The sequence below is a fragment of the Doryrhamphus excisus genome, chromosome 20 (genome assembly GCF_030265055.1).
Source record: "Doryrhamphus excisus isolate RoL2022-K1 chromosome 20, RoL_Dexc_1.0, whole genome shotgun sequence".
NCBI lineage: Eukaryota > Metazoa > Chordata > Actinopteri > Syngnathiformes > Syngnathidae > Doryrhamphus > Doryrhamphus excisus.
This window is the reverse complement of record NC_080485.1, coordinates 11,781,508-11,802,241: the sequence shown is the minus strand read 5'-3', so window position 1 is coordinate 11,802,241 and position 20,734 is coordinate 11,781,508. Positions and strand designations below refer to the sequence as shown.

At 44.4% G+C, this 20,734-nt stretch overlaps 2 protein-coding genes across 8 annotated transcripts in view; both read right to left on the bottom strand.

Annotated features, from left to right (window-relative positions):
* Positions 1-162: 162 nt before the first annotated feature.
* LOC131108003 (polyribonucleotide nucleotidyltransferase 1, mitochondrial) lies at positions 163-7,713 on the bottom strand. The gene is made up of 28 exons (XM_058058583.1): positions 7,504-7,713; positions 6,877-6,937; positions 6,713-6,787; positions 6,524-6,629; positions 6,386-6,435; positions 6,251-6,314; positions 6,125-6,172; positions 5,949-6,062; positions 5,680-5,866; positions 4,650-4,701; positions 4,524-4,581; positions 4,349-4,445; positions 4,171-4,273; positions 4,033-4,103; positions 3,900-3,936; positions 3,519-3,585; positions 3,345-3,434; positions 3,224-3,277; positions 3,037-3,146; positions 2,888-2,959; positions 2,734-2,797; positions 1,938-2,021; positions 1,778-1,861; positions 1,602-1,708; positions 1,181-1,236; positions 1,003-1,081; positions 875-922; positions 163-798 (listed from the first exon to the last, which is right to left on the bottom strand). The coding sequence occupies exons 1-28, from the start codon at positions 7,620-7,622 to the stop codon at positions 634-636; spliced, it is 2,322 nt and encodes a 773-aa protein (XP_057914566.1). The 5' UTR covers positions 7,623-7,713; the 3' UTR covers positions 163-633.
* Positions 7,714-8,444: 731 nt separating this feature from the next.
* The window catches only part of LOC131107805 (girdin-like), a 53,813-nt gene continuing 41,523 nt past the window's right edge, over positions 8,445-20,734 (bottom strand). For 3 of the 7 annotated variants that reach the window (XM_058058137.1, XM_058058138.1, XM_058058139.1), the window contains 11 exons: positions 20,514-20,700; positions 19,354-19,499; positions 19,182-19,274; positions 18,884-19,086; positions 18,684-18,731; positions 16,452-16,529; positions 14,077-14,304; positions 13,940-13,993; positions 11,924-12,013; positions 11,502-11,785; positions 8,445-11,327 (listed from right to left, as the gene is read on the bottom strand). In XM_058058137.1, coding sequence (XP_057914120.1) covers positions 10,515-11,327; positions 11,502-11,785; positions 11,924-12,013; positions 13,940-13,993; positions 14,077-14,304; positions 16,452-16,529; positions 18,684-18,731; positions 18,884-19,086; positions 19,182-19,274; positions 19,354-19,499; positions 20,514-20,700 — 2,224 coding nt within the window. In that variant the 3' untranslated portion in view covers positions 8,445-10,514. The remainder of the gene's footprint in view (positions 11,328-11,501; positions 11,786-11,923; positions 12,014-13,939; positions 13,994-14,076; positions 14,305-16,451; positions 16,530-18,683; positions 18,732-18,883; positions 19,087-19,181; positions 19,275-19,353; positions 19,500-20,513; positions 20,701-20,734) is intronic. The other 4 variants (XM_058058144.1, XM_058058141.1, XM_058058140.1 and 1 more) reach the window with 4 other exon arrangements.

Here is a 20,734-nt window from a genome sequence, read left to right as displayed (position 1 = left end):
CAACAATAATCATATTTAATGAGCATTATCATCCTTAGAGATGCACATCACTGTCTGACTGCCACATTATTTAGTTTATCAAACAAATAATTATTTAGTTTATCAAATATATACCCTGATAATTGGGACTTTTATTATTTTCTTCAATTAAACTGATTATCTTTGGAAAGGCAGATTTCTGGATAAAACTCATTGCTTTGTGGTAATGAATGTTCCCAAAATGACATAAAATGTAAATTGAAAATATAAAGATGGTCACATGTGTGGGTTTTTCCAATTACCCCGACAATTAGGACACAGTCACAGTAAAGCACAATCCAAAAAGTTTATTTACATAATGACTGACTCAGATTGATAGCTAGATACATACTGTAGATACAGGACTACTGGTCACTGCTGTATTGTGAAAGGTAATGACATATCCCACCCAAGTGGACCACTGATATTTAAAAACAATATTTTACACCTTTCATACTCTGCCTTTGTCTGTCACATAATTCCTTGCAGCTCGAAAGTCACTTTGTCACAGTAAATGCAAAACAGAGCAAGTTTATAACTCGTGCTCCGCATCCAGGCTGGACTGCCTTCAAGTGCCACATCCACGTCCACCAGATGGTTGGCATTTAGTGTCATTCACTTGAGATCAGCTAATGAATCTGTTGTGTTGTTTGCGTTGGATCCCATGGAAATGCTCTGCTTCTCGCTCAGCGTCTTCACCACCGTGGCTGCAGGAGACTGGAGGACTTTCCGAGACAGTCTCATTCTGCCGTCTGTGGGGTCCCGTCCAAAATACTTGACCTGGTGAAAGAGTCACCGTGTGAAGCTTAGAGTGTGGACTGTTTGCTCATAAGAAATGCTTCCTGTGACGGCCAACCTGAATCTGCTGCCCCACGTCTAAACCCAGAGCACTTGGATGTTTGATCTATGAGGGGGCGAAAAAAAAAAAAGACATCTAAATGGTGACTGGAATTGCAAACATGTTGCAGAGGGCGAGCTACGTACCCGTTTGTGGTCCAGCTGGGAGTTGTGCAGAAGCACGGCGCTCATGTTGGGATAGAGCTTCACCATGACGCCAATGTCCCTGCAGCACAGAACAAAAAAAATAATAAATACAATAAAAAAAAATCTCAGTTACCATTGAAAACAGCCATTCCATGTTTTTTTAAGGGCATGTACTTACCTTACTTCAGTGATGGTGGCAGTGTAAATAGCACCAAATTCTAGTTGCTGCTCTTGCTGCAACAGAAAATGCACTTTATGTACACACGAATAGTCATAGTAGACGATTGGACAAATTATCAGTCATCGAATTTTGAATTGGGCAAGTGGTAAACTTTGCTACGGATGTTGGAAACAAATAAAACCTTTACCATTACCCATCTAAAGTATGTTCAAGTGCAAATCACTCCTCTGCATTTTTGTTGACTGCTTGCTGCTTACAAGTAATCTGTTAAATAGACAATCTATGTCAGCAGTGTTAAACTAGTCCTTAGCTTTTTGAAAATTCGGTACCTGATTTAGTTGAACAACATGAATGAATCTTTGTGGTTATTTTATATTAAATTTGCTTAAATTAAAAAAGAAACAGGTTGGAGGCTCACATCATCTCTACAGATCTCACTGATGAAGTCCTGCGCCTCGCTGAGGGCTCCCGGCGTGGGTGCAAACACGGAGAAAGTCTCCTCGTCCACCTGACTTATTGTCACACCTTAAAAACGACACCAAAGCCTTCCACATATATACTGACCATATATAAAAACCAAACAACCGATGTTACCTGTTTGAGCTTGTAATCTGCGAAGGTTGTACCCTCCTGGGCCCACAAAGCGAGCCCGTCTGGACACAGGAACGTGCACGTTCTCTGCAGACGCACGAGCCATAATGTTCTTTAACTTCATTAGGTCAAAAGGTTATACTCGTTTCTATCCAAAACTCACCGACGACTGGCCCGTTCTCCTTCCTGGCTGCCCTCGGCTTTGGTATACATTTGTTCATGATGCCCAGGATTTCTCGCTTTGCCACTGAAATGTCATTAAAAGAGCTTACCAAATCCCCCACATTACAATTACTGTATACAGAAGTAAGAACACCCATGTTTAAGGACAGTATACCTTGTCAAGACACAACACAATAGAGATGATATGCTTTAGAGTAGTCGGTGTACAGCTTGTATAGCAGTATCGATTCACTGAACATGAGTCAACACACGTTAGCAACACAAGTTACAACATGCATGAGTGCTGCCGACACTGGGAGCATGTACAGTGGGTGACACTGAAGCGGAAATTGGGTTGCATGGCAGTTTTCCCAAATAAGGAGCCCCAAAAGACCTCCAAGATGTTGAGTGCCTGGCTGAGGAAGCTGAAGCGGAAGGTGCACCAACGAAGGAACCATCTCCACCAATGGAATCAGTAGAGCTCTGGTTAATGCATTGCAAGATACAATGGTGCTGTGAGGTGTACTCACTTGTGTTGTCAGCTGTTAATAACAATAATAATAATAGCTGTTAATAATAATAATAATAATAACTAGTTGACAACCATTTGAGATAGCTATTTATAAAAATAATGGCTGCATGTTGAAGCATTTTAAATGGAGAGCAAATGTATACTGCTGTACAAGCTGTACACTGACTACTCTAAAGTATCACCGAGTTTACTTTCTACAGTATTGTCCCTTGGCAAGGTATAATAAAATAGCTGAAATCTACGTGTCTACGTGTATAAACCCTACCTGTGCCCTGCTGGATGGCCTCCATGACCACCCTGAGAGGCAAACCTGGAATCTTCACGTCAGCCTGGAGATGTAACAAGCGGAGTAAATAAGTGAGCAACTGGTGTTGTGGGGGAAAAAAAAAAACACTTCAAGATGTCGGCGTCCGTGTTACTTGTAAAGCAGTGATGCCTTTGTTTGTTCCTGCCAGCTTGAAGTCCATGTCTCCAAGGTAGTCTTCTATTCCCTGTTCGCCCCAAAAAAACAACCTCATCGTCGGATTTCTAAGTGCTTTATAGTCGCTGTTATTTCACCAGATTTTACCAGAATGTCGGTGAGCAGTCTGTAGTCGAGAATCTCTGTAGGTTTCTCTGGGTTGGACTTGGAGATGAGGCCCACGGCGACACCAGCCACAGCAGAAGTGATGGGCACGCCTGGTAGACAGCAGAACTCAAGTATCCGCTTTTCCTTTTGCACTAAGTAATATTTCAACACATTTTGTGAAGAATACCTGCGTCCATGAGAGCGAGGCTGCCTCCGCATGCCGAAGCCATGGATGAAGACCCTGAGAAGTAACGCAAGGCGCGTGAATAAACAGTGAGGAACGAGGTCATCATCCACCAGACCCTCACCGTTTGACTCCAGGACCTCGGCAGTGACCCTGATGGTAAAAGGGAAGTCTTTGGGGATGACGGGCCTCAGCGCTTTCTCAGCCAGGGCGCCTGCAAACACACACATTGAGTGTTCCTAATCAAGTGTCCAGTGTGTGTTGCTTGTGGATTAGGAGGAACGGAATCCATGCTGACCGTGTCCGAGCTCTCTGCGGTTTAGACCTCCCATCTTTCCGATCTCATTGGTTGCATAGGGTGGAAACTGGAATAACAAGAATTAAAAAGGTTTATTATTTTTATTTCTATTATTTCTATTTCTATTTTTTCTATTTCTATTTTTTCCATTTTTTCTATTTCTATTTTTTCCATTTTTTCTATTCCTATTTTTTCCATTATTTCTATTTCTATTTTTTCCATTATTTCTATTTCTATTATTTCCATTATTTTTATTTTTATTTTTATTTTTATTTTTCCACATTTTGCTGGGGTTTTGTTTGTTTAATTTTATTTCTACAACGTGCTGCATTTTTGGACACTCCGAGTGTAGGACAACGAGACAAAAAGGAGTTGACTTACTTCATAATGAAGCATGAAGTTCTTGTCCTTGATGCCACTGTTGACAGAAAAACAAATCATGCAAACTCCACACAGAGATGAGACGTGGAGAATCGAACCCGCGTCTTCACGATATCCACTACCACTGAATTACCTTAATGCTGTGGTGATGATGTCTGTCTTAACGCTGGATTCCAGCGAATCAAACGTGACGCTGCACAGAACCTGAAAAACAACCACAAACATGACTTGGAATCAAACCTTTGTCCTAACTAAAGCCTCTCCAACACACCTGGGTTTGCCCCCGCTGGAACAAAGCTGAACCGTGAAGCGGTTTAAAGAGGTCGACGTCACAGGAGATGTTCCTCAAGGCACTGAGCTCCCTCCCATCACATCTAAACATACAATCACGTGTTTTAAACGGATTCTATCATGGAGAGTAGAGAAATTGGAAAGTACATCTTGTATACCTCCTGTACTCGTTCAGCACCAAGTTCCTAAAGATCTCTTTGCTCACGGTGTTGAAGGACTCGATGACCTCAAAAGGTTCAGCTTGAGGGAATTTGTCTGTAAAGTAAAGAAAGGATTTCATCATAACTAATAATGAACATGTTTCTTTGTGTTACCCCGCAAACAAAAATGTACCTTTTAGTTCCTCTTCACTTTCTAGTCGAACCTTGTTGATGGCTTCATCTCTTGAAATCTACGTATGACAGTTGTTAAACACTTTATATAAACCCCCACAGGGGGAACGGGGGGGTTGATGCTTACCTTATCATGAGTGTGATCAGTGAAAACAGCATAAATCTTCTCAGAAGTTGATCTGCATGAAAATATGAAAAAAAAAGTTATGACTGAGGCCATGAATGGAATGGTGTTTCGTCTTGTTTGAAAATGACAACTTGTTCGTTACCTCGTGTTTTTTTTCTGATGTAAAACAGACTACCATGAATTATTCACAAAAGTAATGTGACATCTATAATGTACAGTATATAGAAATATATATATGTATATAGACACAGGCTGCACGGAGGTCCAGTGGTTAGCACACGGGCCTCACAGATAGGAGACCCAAGTTCAATTCCAGCCTCGGCCATCTCTGTGTGGAGTTTGCATGTTCTCCCCGTGCATGCGTGGGTTTTCTCCGGGTACTCCGGTTTCCTCCCACATTCCAAAAACATGCTAGGTTAATTGGCGACTCCAAATTGTCCATAGGTATGAATGTGAGTGTGAATGGTTGTTTGTCTATATGTGCCCTGTGATTGGCTGGCCACCAGTCCAGGATGTACCTTTTAACATTATTAGAGCCTTCTAATCATAACATGACACCCATATAGTCACCCTTGCATCTGCATTACTCAATGTAAGTGTAGATAAAACCCCGGCTTGCAACCGGCTTGCAACCTTGCGGGTGGACAAATGTGCGGAGGACAGGAAGTGATGTAAGAGGTTCAGAGTTGAGTTTGAGCTTGTCGTGGGTTACGGCCCCAACAGTAGACTGTGTTTTTAATAAGAGTTTTGGCTTTTTTGCCGAAAACTGATGACGATTTTTATTGGCCAACTTTCAGTTTTTGATACCGATATCAGCAGATACCGATATGTGAAACATACACCCAAAAAATGCTGTATAAAGCATTTTAAAAAAAATATCGGTTTTCATGATCAGGAAAAAATCCAATAGCGATATCATCCCTAACAATAATCATAGTTTTAAAATTGTGGCTTCTGCGATTGAGCCCAAGTCCTCACTTATAAGAGCGCCAGCATCCAATCACATCTCAACCATCAGCATGAATCTTACTGTCGAATGTGGGCCACCATGTCCGCCGGGGCTGAGAACACTTTAACAGGCGTGCGCTTGGTCACTTTGAGCTCGCGCGCCAGCTGCTGGATGGCCAGGATGATCTGCTGGGAGTGTTTGACTCCTATTTTCACCGCGTGGGCGAAGTCCTGCTGCAGCATGTTCTCCGCCGACGCTTCTATCATCACTGAAAACGAACAAAGAAACAAGAGATGAGCGCCAAAGCCTTCAAAAAGTAGATGACTGATTTTATTTTCTTAAAGACCTACCCACTTGACTGCTAGGGGCTCCAGCTACAATCATGTTAAGAGTACTGGAGGCCATTTCTGTCCTGGTGGGGTTGACCAGTAACTCGCCATCAACCATTCCCATACGAACGGCACCTGCAACACATACGTTTGTGAATTGACACAATGGATTCCAACCGATCCAAAGGATTGCTTACCAATGGGTCCATTCCAAGGGATGTCAGAAAGAGCCAGAGCAGCCGAGGCTGTAAAAGCAAGACAATAGATCACTTAAAAAACAATCGCAGTATCTATGGCCTCAAAGTGGAATATTGCATCATTACCTGCGTTGATGGCGAGTACATCTGGATCGTTGACACCGTCCACCGCGAGCAAGTTACACAGGATCTACAGGCAACTTTATTCTTATTTCATGTTAACAAAAGAAAACAGTAAAATGTGCAGAAACGGAAACACACCTGAGTGTCATAAAAGTAACCGGGAGGGAAAAGAGGCCGAATGGACCTGTCTGAACATTGAAAAAAGCAAAAATAAACAGCATAAATTAGCAATAACACAATCAAGTTAATATAAAGAAGGATTTCTCATCAAGTCACCTATGAGTCTGCTGGTGAGAATCTCATGGTCAGTGGTGCCCAGCTCTCGCCTTAAATAGTTAGTCGGGATTCGGCCGGCTGCCGCCGCTTTTTGTCTGTAGTCCACCTGTGAATAATCGCCACGTTATTTAGCATTTTGAGCTTCTTCCTGCGCAAATATATCAATGCTACATGCAAGGGTTGGCGTACCACAAGAGGCATAAACTGAGATGGAGATGGTTTGGTTTTGCTGACAGCCGTCACCATCACGGAGGTGTCGCCCAGCTTCAGATAGCAGAACAAAAAACAAGTTAGCAATGCTATAACATGGATGACTATATGATGGAAGGTGATAACAATGGTCATGGACCTACCTGAACTACAGCAGCTCCATCAGCAAACTTTGCCAACCTCCCAGAGGAGATCTCGAGCTTTCTACAAGTCACACACATACATACAATACATATTTTACAACCAATGTTGAATTTTTTTGTGATGACACCAAAATTGAGTGCTTTGGTATCACGTTGATGTTTTTGGAGGCAGAGAAATGATGAAAATGACACAGACAAAACCACCGCAACATCAAACATGGAGAATGTATGGGTCTTCCATATAAGTACATTAGCATACTGGATAGGACTTTGATGGTCTGATCCGTCAAAACCTTGAGGTCTTGGATGGTGTCAGTGAAGAGGAGTAGACCAAAATGACACCTGACCTCTTTTCTTGTCAAAAACTACGAAGCCATGTTTTGCTTTGACTGCATCAAATACAAACCCATTCAAAACCTTTAATACATTCGTTTCTCGATTCTGTATGTTAAAGAAACCTACAATTACACGTTTCCCATTATGTATTATTCATGAAATTAGGCTTAGCTAAGCATTTCAGGACTTTACAGCGTTTCTGGTGATGCTAAATCTTAGTAGCCCTTCCGAGTAAATCGAAACTACTCCATGAATGAGAAAATGAATGGGAGTAAGGAAAAGTCAACTCACTTCTCTCCAAGGTCCACTCCCACACGTCGTACGTTTTCATGACTTCTGTAAACACTCTGGTGGCACAAACGAACATGGCGGCGAGGAATAGAACGTCCTATATATCGTAAAAACCACATTATTAAAAAAACAATTGAAGAAAACAGTGACTTTACGACGCAGACAGACGCGTGCGGGACTCCATGACAGGGGGTCACATGTGCGGAAGTGACTTTGGGAAGGATGATTCCGATTGGATGTTGTTGTTGACTGTCCGACAACAAAAGCGGTCCGATTTGCAACAGGACAAATCGTAGAAGCGTATCGGTCCGGTTTATACTTCAAAATCAATTGTTACTTTCAAGGACCAAGGACGTTACCAGGGGCAAAATTTGAATTTTATAATATTTTTTTTATTGTATAGCAGGCTTAAGCTGCGGACTGGAAATTGTAACGACACAACTTGATAAACTAACCGTTCAAAATATGTGGCGGACGCACCAGTACAAATACAATTCATTTTTACACGGGACACTTATTTATTTACTTCATTGTAAACTAATAGTTTATTATTAACGGTCAATAATTAAAATTACATTCTCAATTTACTACTAGTTTGTAATACATGGATCGATGTTGGTTCAATGTTGGTTTGCTACCTTGGTCCCTAAAATAAATAATATAAAACATGCTATATTTGTAGTTTCCACTACATCTAAATGACAACCTGCAGTTACGGCAGTTATCACTAGAGGTCGCCAGAGACCATCTTATCATGACTGATGGTTCTATTAAGTGGGGGTGGAGCTGTATTTTAATGAATGACTTAACACCCATATTTAAAGCACATATACACTCATATAGAGATATATAAAATAATGTTCAAGAATCATTTAAGGTCACCAAACTTGATTGGTACTGCATAATACTTTTAATACAGTATAACAGACAACTGCTACTTTATAAACATTATGAAAAAAACACACACACACTGTGCTCTTGATGAATTTTAATGACATCAAATGGATTTATGTAAAAGTGGAAAAGCAGGAAAACTCATCAGCGCCATCGTGTTCGTCGTCACAGCAACAATAACGGATCTGCAGGTCAAAGTTCAGCTAGACACTCCTGTAAGTTGGCTAACAGAAAGAATGTGTGTGTGCTTTTCTGTGTGAATAAGATGACAGAGAACTGCTTGAATTAATCCTATTGTTAACATGAGTTAAGATGACACATACATACAGTACACACGCAACCGTCATGGCTTATGCAGTCATTTTTGAGTGTGCTGATTGGTCCACTGATTGCTCCGTGCACATTGTCATTCTCCACTTGGAAGCTTGTAAGACTTGTGTTGTTCAAACAGAATCATCCTCCTCGTTATCTTTTTTTTGGCTGTGATTTGAACATTGGCACTTAAATTGTCTTTTTATTTTTAGAAAGTTTAGTGCATCATCACAGTCCATCACGCTGAAGAACACGTGGCAGTGTGGTCTGCCACAAACAAACAAACAAATGAACAAAAAAGGGGCGGAGAGATAACTGGGGCATCTTCGTCTGTTTCCTTGATTCAAGGAAGAAAAACAAAACGGAGAAGAAAGCAAAATTTCTCTACTGGAGGAACGGGAAGAAATAAACAAGGATTTTACAATCTTTTCCTCTCTCGCTGCTTCAATCGCCGCTCTCTACTCGACTTCAGACACTCCGAGGCCGCTTCGCTTGCTGAGTTCGCCGGCCAGCCAAGAAGAAGAAGAAGAAGAAGAAGAAGAAGAAAAATAGAAGAAATAGAAGCAGTGTGAAGATGACAAGAGAAGTTTAGAAACAGACAAGAAAATACAGCATCTCACATTTCAGCAAGCATGTTTACGACAATTAAATCAGTAATACTCAAGAAATCAAAGCTGATTGTACTTAAGAGAAGTCAGTGTACAGCTTGAATAGCAGTATAGATTTACTACACGCTGATATTGTCTGAATAGATGCCATAAAATGCTTTCTGAAATGTGAGGGGTTGAGATTCACGTCGAGACAAACAGGAAGTAGAAAAGGAAGTTGATAATGACGATGAATGGAATGAAAGGAAAAGGGAAGCAGCCAGCCGGGAACGACATGTAGAAAGCGGACGAGTCGTGGAGGGGGTCGAGAGGGGGGTGGTGGGAGGGGCAAAAAGCCATGCAGTCACTAACGTGACGTTAGGCGACGTCTGTGCACCGAGTGAGGGATGACACCATGTTTGAGGTTCCCATGGAGACAAGAACCCCCACCCCCACCCTGAACCCACCTCCCTGCATGCACTCACCACGCACTTCCAGTAGGGGAAGACGTGGGCGGGGCTTAGCAGCTTGGCGGCTGCGGTTCGCCGCTCCTGCTTTTTGATTTTCTGCCCTCCACATCTGTGGGACAAAGCAATGTGGTTGTGAAAAATACACACACACACACACACACATTGATAACAACAACAACTAGTGGGAATAAATAACCAATCAAAACAAGTCTAGCACAGGAAGCAGTGCTCGTCTTTGACAGATGATAAATTAGCGTGTATGTACAATCCCTCAGCATCACTTTCATGACCTTCCTTTACATAAACTTGCTTTTCCGTCATTTCCACTTCCCCCCTCCGACCATCATTTTAGCCCCCAAGACAAAGAAACCCACATCCGAGAGGAAATAATATCCAACCACAAAGATGAATCCATGAATATGAAAGATTGGCAGCATGCATGTGAAGAATGACATTCATGTTGTGTTCAAGGTCGCTATTAACGGAAACAATAACTCTCATGTAGCTAATAGTCAGGTTCAAATAAACAACAGGGGTGGAGAGGAACAGACACCAGGTTTCCGAAATGAAAACAACAACAAATAAAAGGCACCCCCGCAACCCGGCACCATGGAACAAACAGAACAGAAAAACAGCCCCCCCCACACAAACACACAAAGTAGAGATAGTGTTGTGATAAATATTCATGCACAAGTTCCGTGAGTGTGTGTCATGTGTCAGCGGGTCAGAACCTCCCCCCTTCCATCCTTCACACACACCCGTACTCGAACCACAGCGACTGGTTCTCCTCCGGATCCAAATGGTCCACACTTTCAGTGCCAGACCTCATTAGGTCATCTGATTGGCTCTGCTGGGTGGTGTGGTTTTGACTGGGGGTGTACTTGGCGAGCGGGGGTCCGCTGATGTTGCTGACCAGGGTGGGGTTGATGGAGAGGAAGGGGAGGTTTTTATCCGCCGACTCACTAAAAATGGAGTCCATGAAGACCGACTCCGCAGTGAAGGAAGGCCCGAGGAAAGACTCAAGGGTAGGGAGGTCGGGGTCGTCAGAGTTATTGCAGGGTAAGCTGACTGACTTGGGCATGGTGGCGCTACAGGGTCCCTTTGGGTGGTACTCACTGGGCGTGGGATGGGCACGGACCCCGGGCTTGGCGCTGACGGGAGGTGACGCGTCAACGGACACGGGCTGGCGCACGTCCTTGGACAGCATGTCGTGGATGCTGGTGCGCCGCGAGCTGCCCTCCGCCGTGGAGATGACGCTGCTGGCACGGGGCAACGTGGAGGAGGCGGAGTCGAGCCGCTCTGACACCGACGTGGCCTTGCCCTGTGAGGACAGGACGGGGCGGGCCGAGCCCCTCACGCGGGTGCTCTCCGCCTTGCGTAAGGTTGGGCGTCCCGGTTGCCCCGAGGATCTGGGCGGACGATCTGCGCTGACCGGTGCCGCTTTCCCGCTGGATGAGCGTAAGATGCCACGCCCTCTGGTCGTGGGGCGCTCTTTTGGGGTGCGGTCAGAAGACGTGGAGAGGCGAGGAGAGTCCACCGTCAGGTTCTCCTGGCTGCCCGACTACACAACAGAAGAACCGACCATCAGTGGAGAAACGTAGCATTAGCATTAGCGAACTGTGTGCACCATGCCCAGCCAAGGGAGTACTTACAACGGGGGCGGTGGGGTCCAAAATGTTGAGGCCCACAGTTCCGTGACAGTCGACAGTGTACATTAACAACAAAAACCACCCACCTCCGCCGGGTCGATGCCCTCATCAAGGAACTGCTGCAGAGAAAGCACCTCGCTGCCCGGGGACGCAGTCTTCCTGATCTGGAGCGGGGCGGGGCTACCCGTGGTGGTCCCCGGCGGCTCCAGAGTGCATCGAGGGGGCACGGGGCTCTGGTGGGAAGAGCGCGAGGATGAAGGCTGCTGGACGGGACTGCTGCCACTGCTGGACCACGCCTCCTGGTCCAAACTCAGGCTGAACTCGCCGCTGCTCTCGCTGTGAGGACGACTCAGGGTCCCGTTTAACGTGCCTGTGGGGGTTATGATGTCACATATGTTATATATGATATATATATGTCATATATGTTATACTGCATTATGTAATACTTGTGTGTACAACTACAACAAGTTAGTGAGGAAGAGATGGACGGGTAAAGGGAGGAGCGTACCTTTGCCCTCGAGGGGAGAGGTGAGCTGGGAGTTATTGTTACTATTACTACTGGTGGTCCTGTTGCTATGGCAACTGGAGGGTCTGGAAGCTGGGGAGGGAGAACAAAAGGGAAGACACACATAGATTGAACACAGAACACTTAACATGTGGTAACACACACACACACAGGAAGTAACATGTAGACTTGACAGTGCCCACACCCCCCCCCCACTCCCCCCCTGCTGGGGCAGCAGATGGCACGTGCCAGGCGGAGGGACAGGAAGTGCGGCCGGGTGCCAGGCTGCGGCCATAGGAACAAAAGAACACAGCCACAGCGAGCAAGAGGAAGGATGACATGCAGGAGTGACTTTTTAATGATGCTGTAACGTAAAGCGTGGTTGTGAGCACGAAACCCTCATTTGTTTGCTACACTTTTGAGGGAAGACGCACTAAAACACTTTCTTCTCAAGTTGCGGCGTTTTGTGACATCATGAAGGCAAAACCTCTAACCCGCGCTTAGCTAGCTAGATGAGCCCGCAACGTGTATACGCCCACCACAAAAAAAGCTTCGCTACACATCTTAAATTAAATCCCGCAGTTCTGCCATCTATCTGTCGGTCAGCTACAAATGCAAAAGCTACAAGTTTGACTGTTTACTTTTTATTGGAGAATAAGCTAACCTAGCTGCTAACCTAGCATGTAGCTGCTGTTAAATGCGACTGTATTGATGTTAGCGCTTGTGTCCTCCTGTCCCACTCCTTAATGTTACATTGTAGGCTCCAGCGGGGGGTGCTGGAGCCTATCCCAGCTGTCTTTTGGGCGAGAGGCGGGGTACACCCTGGACTGGTGACCAGCCAATCACAGGGCACATACAGACAAACAACCATTCACACTCACATTCATACCTATGGACAATTTGGAGTCGCTAATTAACCTAGCATGTTTTTGGAATGTGGGAGGAATCCGGAGTACCCGGAGAAAACCCACGCATGCACGGGGAGAACATGCAAACTCCACACAGAGATAGCCGAGGGTGGAATTGAACCCGGGTCTCCTCGCACGCTAGCCACACAACCGCCGTGCAGCCCCGTTGTTGTATGTTCATTCATTCATTCATTTTCTACTATTTTTTCTCACGAGGGTCGCAGGGGGTGCTGGAGCCTATCCCAGCTGTCTTTTGGGTGAGAGGCAGGGTACACCCTGGACCGGTCGCCAGCCAATCACAGGGCACATATAGACAAACAACCATTCACACTCACATTCATACCTATGGACAATTTGGAGTCGCCAATTAACCTAGCATGTTTTTGGAATGTGGGAGGAAACCGGAGTACCCAGAGAAAACCCACGCATGCAAGGGGAGAACATGCAAACTCCAGGGTGGAATTGAACCCGGGTCTCCTAGCGTGCTAACCACACGACCGCCGTGCAGCTCCGTTGTTGTATGTGACATCTATTAAAAGTTACAGACTGACCGTGAAAAGTAAATTTCAGCAAACATGCTTTCTTCCATTGTGGAGTTGCATCATCACATCTTTTTGTCTCTAGCTCAAAAAAAAAACAAAAAAAGTAAAATACCTCTCTGAGAACGAATGAGTTAAACATACAAGAAGACAAGCTTAGTCCGTCTGCAGACGAGCAACAGTAATGGCTGACTCATTCGGGTATTAAGTGGATTTTTATGAGTCGATGCTAGGAAGTCATCATCAGCAAAGTAGCATCCAGAAATGCATTTTAAAGGAGCCGTTTGAGGGATTAAGAACACATCTGTAGCGATAAAGCAAGTTTAGACCTGGCTTAATGAATGTCTAACATCTGGGTCAGTGACTTTAAGGTGGTGGTGATAAATTACTGCCTGGTTGTAGATTAATCGCCCTGAATAGAATCTTGCAGGCTGCGACGGAGTCAATCCTGCTTTGGATGGCTTCAAGTGTAGATCAGGCTTAGTTAAAGAGGCAGAGGGGGGGCTCTAAGACTACCAGAGGGGCTGCTGACCTCAATTTCATGACATTCTGTGATCTTTTCATGAGCTTACCTTGACTCTTTGGGTCGTCCGAGGAAGCGGCAACATCTTCACAGGAGGCGTTATCTATTAGGGGAGGACGAGGAAGGTAATGTCACGTATTATTTTTCCATGCAAATAAATATGTCTGATAGTAACGGCTCACTGACCTTTGATTTGGAGTCTGTGCTTGGCCTTCCTATGTCCAGCAGAGGGCAGTGTGAGCGCCGCACAATCGATGGCGTTGGTGGAAAAGGCCAGCTCCTTCATGCGCTGGCCGCCGCGACGCCCTCCGTCCATGTCTCCTGCCTCGGCGCCATCCAGGTGCTCAGAGCTGCCAGCCCAGTCGGCGCCAGGGCCGCCGGCCACCGCCATGGTTTGCAGGAGGTCGTTCATGGCTGGATAGACGAGTGCGATGGACACATTTAGAAAATGTACCCGGCTAATAAAACTGCTAATGACTTTTTCTTGATTGAAAACAGCACAAGCAAGCAAAAATGTGTCTTGTCAAAGTCAAGGCACATGCAGGCATTCGGCTTCATTAATATACAGTGGAACCTTGGTTAGCGTCCACCTCAGTTATCATGTTATTCAGTTAACATCCAAATTTTTGCCTCAGTTCACATACAATACAGCGCATATCATGTATTTTTATTACAAAAGAAGCTATCTTACCAAGTTGCAAAATGGAAACTAGAACTGCTAAGTCGCCCGTCTGTGATGTCATCAGCAGTGGACGCTCAGAAATGTTAACACGAAACCTGTTTTTATAGTTTTAATCGATTCTAAATACATATAAATAATGAATGAAGGGGATAAATGAACATTTAATGTTACTTTTACCTTCAATGAAGATGTGATTCTTAATGTGACTTAATGTCAGCGAGACAACACAAACATCATCTTCCTGTTTTGTCATGACTTATTTCTATCACCCGTTTGTCAAAATACTGGCACTTGAAACTTACAGTGGCTCAATTTTTGAGGGATTATTGAGGTGAGAAAGAGTATTGAATTCAAGAAATATGTCATGGCAAAACAGGAAGGTGGTGTCTGTGTGGTGTCTTGGTGCCATAGCGTGTCTTTGGGACGAGTCAGGTCAAGAATCACGTCTTCAATTAAGCTAAAAGTAACCTTAAAAGTTCATTTATCATTTATATGCATTTGGAATTGTTTACTGCATTTAAAATTCTAACTTTAAAATTATAAAAACATGTTTGGCTTTCTTGATTGGATTAATTTGACTTATTTATTATGGGAAATATGGACTCTGGAATGAACGACTTAATGACACAAACCAATGTTCCACTGTGTAAGAAAAAAATAAGAAAATGAAACTAATTTCAGCGACAATCACTGGCCATGACACAAATAAATGGTCTAATTATTGTCAGGGTGTTTTTACTGTTATTTCCCAAAAAGGGAAATTAATTTATTTATGTTTAATTAATTTATTTACTTTAATCTAAGTCTATTGCACAACACAGCAGCAAGAGAACCAATGTTGTAATAAAAGTAAAGCATTAACAGCGCTGACGAGTTTGTAAACAACAGTTCAGCAAGTGTAACACTCGTGAGTTTCCCCGCCAACAGCTCAGTAGCTCAATTTACAGCGCATGCAGAGGTAGTTGAAGCATAAAATGACATCAGGAGGTTGCCTCCAGCCACAACCACTTTAACCCAGCGCTAATAAGAGAGCTTATTTTCTTTTGTTGGCAGTGAAAGTTAATAATGGCGTAAATTGCCGCAGTTAATAATCTAATGACATCCAACACTAGGGCTGTACCAATGATATGTTCCATCATGTTAATGAATGAATCCATTAGAAATTGAGCATTATTGTCTTTGTTGCAGCCTTCTGTCGTATTGGATCCTATTAGATTACACAGGTGTGCCTGACATTTTATAGCCAGTGAGTGTAAAGTAGCGATAAAGGCGACCACTGCACTGAGCCGACACACACAAAGCAGTGCGATGAAGGCAGGCAGGGATGCAGCACGGTGCACACAACAATCAGGCAAATGCATGTTGGCAGATGTGAAATGATTCATGAGAGATGCAGAATCAGAGAAGATCTAGGCTCCATTCCGAGTCCTCCAAGATGTGGCGAAGCTGCGATTAAGGGTTAGTTTTTTTTTTTGGTCATGCAAACACACCAAAAAGCGCTTGAAAGGCAAACACACAAAGTGCCTTTCAACCAATCAGCACTCACTGATTCCAACACACACTTTGTTCAATCACATTGTCTTGACAGAGCAAGTGAAGAATGTACTCAGTCGACGAGGTTAGTCCTGATTTGATCCCTTCTATGTTAACCACTACATCAGCGTCTATGGAAGGAAGCGGAGGAGGCGACACAAGGGGTGAAGGTCCACCCACGGAGGACAGGTCACTGATGTTCAGCACATTTGCTAAGAGTAGAAGTTCATGTTAACTAGAAGAGAATGTCAGCTCCAGCACCAACATCAGTGACCAGCTCCTCCTGGCGGCGGGAGGAAGAGGAGGCGAGGAAGACTATAGCGCTGGCAGCTAACAGAGATCTTACACATGGAGCGTCGGTAGATGGCCTTGGCCTTGTCTTTGTCCTTGGATCTGTTCCTCATGAAAGGCAACCTTTTTAAAGCTGTCATCGCAGCGCAGCCACATAGACAGACGGACGGACGGGGGGGATTGGAGCAACGGAGAGTTAGACAAGAAAAAAAAAGGGGTGGGGGTGTGTGGGGGGGGGGGTACAACAGAGGGATTCTGTTAACGTTGTTACACAAAATGAAAGGCAGCAGGGAGCAAGCTGAGGCCCTGCACAGCCGGCACACATGTCTACGGCTATACAATATCACGGCAACATCAGCATGATGCTTAAAGTACAAATACAGCTCACTTCTACAACACTTCTCTGACGTCAAAAAGTGAGCATTATTACCTCCGCCAAGGACCGTATGATTGTTGATTTGTTATAGTACACTATGGTGACATTTTTATGATGTTTAACAGTAATACGTCTCTAAAGCTGTGTATGAGCACCACATAAAAACATCCAGCATTCGCTTCAGAAATAAGGTCTTCTCATGACACCATGATAGAAAACCCTGTCACATATTAAACCCGCCCCCCTGCTAGATGATCCCCGCCCCGCGTATACAACCACCATTTCACGAAGGACAACATTACAGTCCTTCCTCGCCACTTCGGGCTTCAAATTTAGCGGGTTCGATCATCCGTTCTCCCGGGATCATGTCAAAGTAGCCTTGGGTAAGATACTAAGATACGTTACCCAGTTGCTCATGATGCTGTGAAACATAAAAACAGCAAAATTAACTAAATTGCATTCAAAGACATGGACGATATGTAGTATTCAACATTGGCCACTGGGTGTCAGTAATGTTTGGTGAGACAAGCACTAGATTTGATTGCTGGAACAATTTGTATTATCTCAACAGGGTTAATGTTATGATTGGTTCTTGAAGATTCCCTTATCCTCTATTCGAAACCCACTTAGAGTCCTCAGGAGGAAGGATTTCTACAGGCTGTAACCCACGGCAAGCTAAAACTCACTCACTTCCTGTCCACCCCTCATTCAGCGATTTAAGCGAACATTTATAGCAACACGCAAGCACAATTCTTATTTATGTCTTAAATGGCTTCTTTAATCTTATTATTATGAGCTATATTGGGTAATACGAGTGTAAAGGTAACTATAGGGGTGTTATTTCATGTCTAGAGGGCTCTAATAATGTGAAAAAAGATTTTCTGTGCTCTAGCTCCAAAAATCGTGCTTTGCGGGGTCTGGAACCGATTAACTGTGATAAATAAGGGACTACTGTATATAAAAAAGGGTGGTAAAGCATGATTCCGCTGCTAAAAAAAAGTCACATGACATGTTTCAGCCTTGGCGGAGGTCTGGTGTGGGTGGGTGTAGACAAATACACTAATCCACCCTACTACAAATATATCATTTAAACACATGATCTTTATAAAAAAACATGCAAACACAACTCTAGCAAGATGCTACACATTACCACATACATTTTTACACACATTTTGACCTAAACTCCCACTAAAGCTGACTAACGACTGCTAAATGATCCTTAAAGCTACAGCATCACAAAAAAAAAAACAAAAAACAGTGGTGCGGCAAACACACTTGCAAGCACACACGTACACCAGTTGTGTTAATGGCCATCATTTCCGAAACCGAGCATCACCATCTGCACACAGCAACGCTACACTTTTACACTCCATTGCATCGCTACGGCAACACGACACACAGATGATGGCAGTATATTAAAGGGTGCAATCATGAAGAGCTGAAAATAAGTTACTTATGCATTAACTAGTTACATGGCTGCAGCATTAAATATGAATGTAAATAACAATACTAGTGGAGCCTGTCAAATGATTCAACAAGGCCGTACTTAACCTCTAGGAGTTTTTTTTTCATCTAAAAGTCTGATAATTATGTGCAGAAATTAGATCTCCATTTGAATAAATGTCTTTCATTGCACAGGATGCTTTGCACCATTTAATAATGAATGCGGCGCTAACGTAATGTTTCCTCTTTACAGGTGAACTGCCCAGATCAACAGGTTGACCGAGTACACAAACGTGACAAAAGTGCACCCAATAAAGCTCGACTAGTCGGGGAGTCAACCTCGTGGCCTGGCGCAGCTCAGCCGTAAGCCCAGCTGACCCACACAGACAATGGACTCACAAAAACATGCACCCAGAGAGGTGAGAGCCGGCTCGTAAACCCCACCCGCCCTCCCTGTTCGCAGCATACCATTGGTGGGGCCCTGCTCTTGGGCAAGGCACCGCTGCCCTCTCCTCCCTTAGGCAGATAGAGAGAAATAAGGAGGCGTGGTTAAAGGGGAGGAGCTTACCTTAAGAGCACACAATCGGCACCTGGCTTTGGGAAAATGTTGCGGAAAAGATGGACGCCACTCTTTATTGTTGTGTGTGTGTGTGTTTGTGTTTACTCACTGCTGCTCCTCTTTTGCGTGAGCGTGTCATCCAGCGAGTTGGAGCCGGAGCCGATGGACGAGCTGTCCTGGCTATCGGCCGGGAAAACCAGGAAACCGTCGCTGCAATCGGAACGGGACGGAGTCAACGTGACTGAGCGAATTCTCTCGCGGCTTTTGGGCTTGATCAGCTTCTTCATCTTCAGGGTGATCCAGTTGCCACGCCTACGGAGGAGAAACAAGAGGACTACTGATGCTACTGAACTACAAGGTCACATATACGTAGACTGACAACCACGAGAGGGAGCTCCTGTTCTCACCTGCGGGGAGGAGAGGGGTCGTAGAACTTGTACTGGTCCATGATCTTCTCCTCCAGCTTCTCCTTCTGTCTCCTCAGCTCATTCAGCTTGTCGCTGGACGGGAGACAATAACAGATGTGATGTGTTTTGATTTCATATTGTTATCTTATTTAGGCAGGAAGAGGGTGCTTACATATACTGTCTCTGCTCTACATGAAACAGATCTTTGCTCTCCATGGTCTGCTCCAGCAGGGTGCGGTTCTGAAGCATCAGGGTCTGGATCTGGTCCAGCAGGTGACGATTCTCCTCCTCCAGGTTGCCCTTCAGCTGGCTCAACAGCTGAAACACACAGGGTGATGGAAGTAATTCAGTAAACTATGTTTGCTGCCTCGACGGGCTGCTGAGGAACTCCAAACAGGAAGTGTGTGTTCCGTTGTGCAACTAAAGCAACGCAAGTTATGTTGTATCGTTGCTATGTCTAAGGGAGGAAGACTTGATTTAACACTCGGGCAGTAATTCAGTAAATTCGTTAGCTGCCTCGACGGGCTGCTGAGGAGCTCAAAACAGGAAGTGCGTGATCTGTTGTGCAAATAAAGCAACACAAGTTATGTTGTGTTGTTGCTATGTTTCGAGGGGAAGAAAAAATCAACCACCTGGCAGTAATTCAGTAAACTATGTTTGCTGCCTCGACGGGCTGCTGAGGAACTCAAAACAGGAAGTGTGTGTTCCGTTGTGCAAATAAAGCAACGCAAGTTATGTTGTGTTGTTGCTATGTCTAAGGGAGGAAGACTTGATTTAACACCCTGGTAGTAATTCAGTACACTAGTTAGCTGCCTCGACGGGCTGCTGAGGAACTCAAAAGAGGAAGTGCATGTTCTGTTGTGCAAACACAAGTTATGTTGTGTTGTTGCTATGTCTAAGGGAGGAAGACTTGATTCAACACCCTGGCAGTAATTCAGTGAACTAGTTAGCTGCCTCGACGGGCTGCTGAAAAACTCAAAACAGGAAGTGCGTGATCTGTTGTGCAAATAAAGAAACACAAGTTATGTTGTGTTGTTGCTATGTCTAAGGGAGGAAGACTTAATTTAACACCCGGGCAGTAATTCAGTAAATTTGTTAGCTGCCTCGACGGGCTGCTGAGGAACTCAAAACAGGAAGTGCGTGTTCTGTTGCGCAAAGCAACACAAGTTATGTTGTGTCGTTGCTATGTCTCGAGGGGAGGAACACCCTGGCAGTAATTCAGTAAACTCGTTAGCTGCCTCGACGGGCTGCTGAATAAATAAAAAGAAAATAAAAGTATAATAATAGAAGATAAATACATATTTCGGACTTTGTACTGTCCAGTCTCCTCACCTCACACTGGTTGGTCAGCTTGGTGGAGGTGATGTCCAGCTGCTGGTACTGCTCCTTTAGCTTGGAGAACTCAGCCTCCAGTCGGGTCTGTTCCAGCTTGGCGCCATTCAGCTGACTCTTGATGTTCTTGTGATCCACCTGGAGGCTCTCGTTGTCCTTCAGTAACTGGCGGTATGTTGTGTTTAGTCTGCGTGTGTAAAAGAGTGTTGAAGCTTTCACTT